The 4,157-nt window shown below is 34.6% G+C and overlaps 1 protein-coding gene across 1 annotated transcript; it reads left to right on the forward strand.

Moving 5' to 3' along the window:
• The first annotated feature begins 781 nt into the window (after positions 1-781).
• Positions 782-3,573, forward strand: LOC307130134 (uncharacterized protein). The gene is made up of 5 exons (XM_079823030.1): positions 782-928; positions 1,039-1,383; positions 1,530-1,625; positions 1,733-1,777; positions 2,999-3,573. The coding sequence occupies exons 1-5, from the start codon at positions 874-876 to the stop codon at positions 3,052-3,054; spliced, it is 597 nt and encodes a 198-aa protein (XP_079679156.1). The 5' UTR covers positions 782-873; the 3' UTR covers positions 3,055-3,573.
• The last annotated feature ends 584 nt before the right edge of the window (positions 3,574-4,157 follow it).

The following is a 4,157-nucleotide window of genomic DNA, read 5'->3' on the forward strand; positions in this document are numbered from 1 at the left end:
AATATTTAAATAAATTGTAGATAGGACATTTGTACATTTTAATTGTATTATTATTATTATTATTTTTTTTGTCCCTCTGTCTGGGCCCCATCCCGCCAATCGGGCCCTAGGCACGTGCCTAGTTTGCCTTTGCGTTAATCCGGCTCTGACTGCCCTAGTGACAAGCTGTTGTACCCCTAAAGGTACTATTTGTGAACATTTTGTCTGACAATGAACAGATGCATTTTAATTGTAAAATAAAATGACTTATTATTTTGTACATGCACAGTTTATGGGCTTCTGGGACCCCCCAAACAAGGAAGTAAATCTCAAAAATGTGTAGAGGAAACTGTGTGGTTAACTATTTTCAGGGCTGTCACATGTTTTGGTCCGGAAAAAAACCCAATGGACGTAGTTTTAACTGGGGTGGTGGAGGTGTTTTCGAGCATTAGAGAAATTTGCATGTCTCTGTTTGTTTTTTTGCTTAATTTAGTAATTTAAAGGTGCAATAGGCGATTCTCTACAGAACCATTTTTGTCATGCTGGTTTAAAGTCTCCTCATATCCTGATAGCATTCATTGTATTAAGTGGTCTTAATGTATTTTATAAATAGATATCGTCTGTGGAAGGCCATAAAAAGTTAGTTCAATCATTGCATTTGGTCTGAATTTAATGATACCATGTGTTCCCTGTCAGTGGAAAATATTAAATGTCATACTTTTTCACAGTTGGGGTGAGAAATCACACTTTACCCCGTTTGCATGAAAAGCAATGTGTGTGTGTGTGTTTTTTTTTTTACCGGAAATATCAAGTGACTAATAGACTTAACAGGGTTCTTTGAACGAGGCTACCATTAGTTGTGTGTGACTGTCAAAGACATATTGCTTGACAAATATGGCATACATTTTACAGCTTTGGATATTTATAGGTGCTCTGGTGTGTTCCAACGGTAAGTTATAGATAGAAATGTGTCTTCAATCTCCATATATATCTATAGCTTTACCTGTGAGAGATGAAAAGTTGGATCAGTCACATTTTGATGCTTCTTCCACTGTTCAGCTCTGGACCACTGGAAAAGAAAATGTACAGAGGTCACCATCAGCGCCTCTCTGAAATCTGAAGTCTTTCTCCCTTGTAATGTTAATATAAGCCTTGACAGTGAAACAAACACTGTGAAATGGAGCCACTTTTCCAATGGACCCACTCTTCTAAGGATCATGAATGATGGCAGAGTATATTTTGATAGTCCTAGAGAAGGACGAGTGAGTGTTTTACCCCTTCAATTCAAAGACGGAAACTTCTCCATCCTCATCCATGATCTGGAGCCTTCAGACATCGGCCCGTACTTTTGTGAGCTGGGCAGTAAATGCTGGAGAGTGGAAATCAGAGAAATGGCAGAAGATGGTAAGATCAGTCACTGCATGAGAAAGTCTTTCAAATTAATTTTAGAGGAAGAATCACATAATGGTGTGATCATTTTTTTAAATTAAGATAAAATATACTGAATAATTTTACATTTACATAACATAACATTTCTATTTGTGGCACAGAAACTGTGGAGTTGAACTCTTATAATTACTCCTGGTTGTTCTTTTTTGCTGGAGCCGGATTTTTCACTCTTCTTTTTATCGTTTTTAAATGCACTGGTGAGCTTTATACTTTTTATTTATTGTCCAACATAAAAATGTAATGAACCAGTATTTAGACAAACGATAAACTGACTCCTATTTATTTGTTTGTAAATAAAATTCAGGCTTACACAACCGTTGTATGAGATCCTCTTGCTCTATTAATGAAGGTAAGTTCTGTAAAAATGATGTGAATGAGATTTTAAAGGTGCAGTGTGTGAATTTTGGCATCTAGTGATGAGGTTGTGAATTGCAATCACCACAGCACACCCCTCTCTTTCGAAGCACATAGAGAAGCTACGGGAGCCGACACAGTACAAAAATGTTGTCGCCGGAGAGAGCAGAGAGTGACAAATGCTCTGTAGAAAAGTTTGTCTGTTTAGGGCTACTGTAGAAACATGATGCACAAAATGGTGATTTCACTTGGAGGGCCACTGTCCTGCAAAGTTTAGCTCCAACCCCAATTCAACACACCTGAATCAGCTACTCAAGGTCTTATTAGGGTTACTAGAAACATAGGCAGGTGTGTTGAGGCAAGTTAGAGCTAAACAGGACAGTAGCCCTCCAGGACCGAGTTTGGACACCCATGCGGACCCGCTGTGTATGTAGATAGAAATGGCTTATTCTAAGGTAATAAAAACATAACGGTTCATTATGTAAGGATTTTATACACCACTGAAAACATAGTTGTGTGTATTATATTGCATTTCTGTCAATAGATCCTCATAAATACTACACACTGTACCTTTAATATTGTTTTGTTTGTTTTTCCTGAAGAACGGATTGATAGATTTATTTATTAATGCCACTTATGCCAGTTGATATGTTAATACAAAATATGTTATATGATTACAAAAGCAAAATTCATATTTCATTTCAATTTCATTTAATTACAGTTTGCAAGTACGTTTTCAATTGCTGTGTGACATTCCTGCTGAAAGTCTATATTAATATAATTTGTTATCAAACAATATATGAGATGTCATACTCTTTAGTTTTTCAAGAACATGATTCTTCAAGTTAAACTTCTATCCAACAGAGAAGGGTTAGGGTTAGCTCAAATATGCTAATGTTGAGCTAAAATATGCTAATTAAGAATAAGCAAGCTAAAATGTAGCCTATTATTTATGTTTTATCAGCATTCAGATCAAAATGACATCACAACAGTATATGGACATGGTTAGATATGGCATAACACTGCAATCGAAGAAATGCTGACAACAGTGGGACATAAAAATAAGATTCCCTATTATAGATCAATTATGAAATGTTTGTTTTATCAATACATGATTCTTCAAGTCAAACTTAAATAATTGAGCTGAAATATGCTAATTAAGAATAATACTAATTTAAAAATTAGCAAGCTAAAATGTATTATTTATTTTTATCAGCATCCAGAACTCCAGATCCAAATGACTCTATCACGACAATATATGGTAGGATATAATTTATGTTCAGAAAACTGTTTCTATCATAAGGCAGAGAATAACTATTACAAGGTTGTTTCAGTCAACCAGGCAAGATGCTGCAATCGACGAGATGCTGACAACAGTGGGAGATAAAAACAGGATTCCCTATTACAGATATATTTTGAAATGTTTGTTTTATCAATACATGATTCTTCAAGTCAAACTTCCATAATTGAGCTGAAATATGCTAATTAATAATAATAATAAATAAAATTAGCAAGCTAAAATGTATTATTTATTTTTATCAGCATCCAGAACTCCAGATCCACATGACTCTATCACAACAATATATGGTAAGATATAATTTATGTTCAGAAAACTGTTTCTATCATAAGGCAGAGAATAACTATTACAAGGTTGTTTCAGTCAACCAGGCAAGACGCTGCAATCGACGAGATGCTGACAACAGTGGGAGATAAAAACAGGATTCCCTTTAACAGATTATCAATCATGTCATCTGTTTTGAAATGTTTTTCTATTTTCATTTATTGATTTCTAAAAATTAAATTAAAAAGAAAGAAAAAAAAGGTTGATAAGATACTGAATACATTTGTAAACTACATATGTAAACTGAACTTCCATATAAACTATTTGTATAAATGAACAGGAACTACCATCACCAGTGAGAGTTACCACCAGAGGGCACTCCACCCCCTCCACCTGTCAGTCATTTTTTCCCCTCATTATTCCCTGCCTGTTTCCTCTGTTGATTGTTCTGTCTTCTGAGTTTAAGTTATTGCTAGTTCTTCTGAATGTTCTTGTTCTGGATCATTGGATTAAAGACGGTTTTTGTCATATTCTCCAGAGTCGTGTGCTTCACTGCAGAACTCTACTTGTGAAGATTTCTTTTTAATTTCATTTAATTTTGTACTTCCAATGACCTTTCAGATATCATTTTACAAAAACGTTTTGTTTTGACAATGTTACCTTATGACATGGAGTTAAAGAATAATTACATAAACATGTAGTTCTATTCTAATATAGCCTAAGAAATATATTTTTGAATGCTGATTCATTTTTTTTAAGATCTCCACCTCCTGCTTCATCACATGAGGTTATATCACGTTTTTTTGTTTTTGTT

This window comes from Gobio gobio, assembly GCF_949357685.1.
Source record: "Gobio gobio genome assembly, chromosome: 8".
NCBI lineage: Eukaryota > Metazoa > Chordata > Actinopteri > Cypriniformes > Gobionidae > Gobio > Gobio gobio.

Excerpts from the sequence above, each read along its gene's own strand:
- LOC307130134 (XM_079823030.1), top strand. The coding sequence starts at position 874 with ATGGCATACATTTTACAGCTTTGGATATTTATAGGTGCTCTGGTGTGT. Across the intron at positions 929-1,038 it reads TGCTCTGGTGTGTTCCAACG|CTCTGGACCACTGGAAAAGA; the intron begins GTAAGTTATAGA and ends TCCACTGTTCAG. Across the intron at positions 1,384-1,529 it reads CAGAGAAATGGCAGAAGATG|AAACTGTGGAGTTGAACTCT; the intron begins GTAAGATCAGTC and ends TTTGTGGCACAG.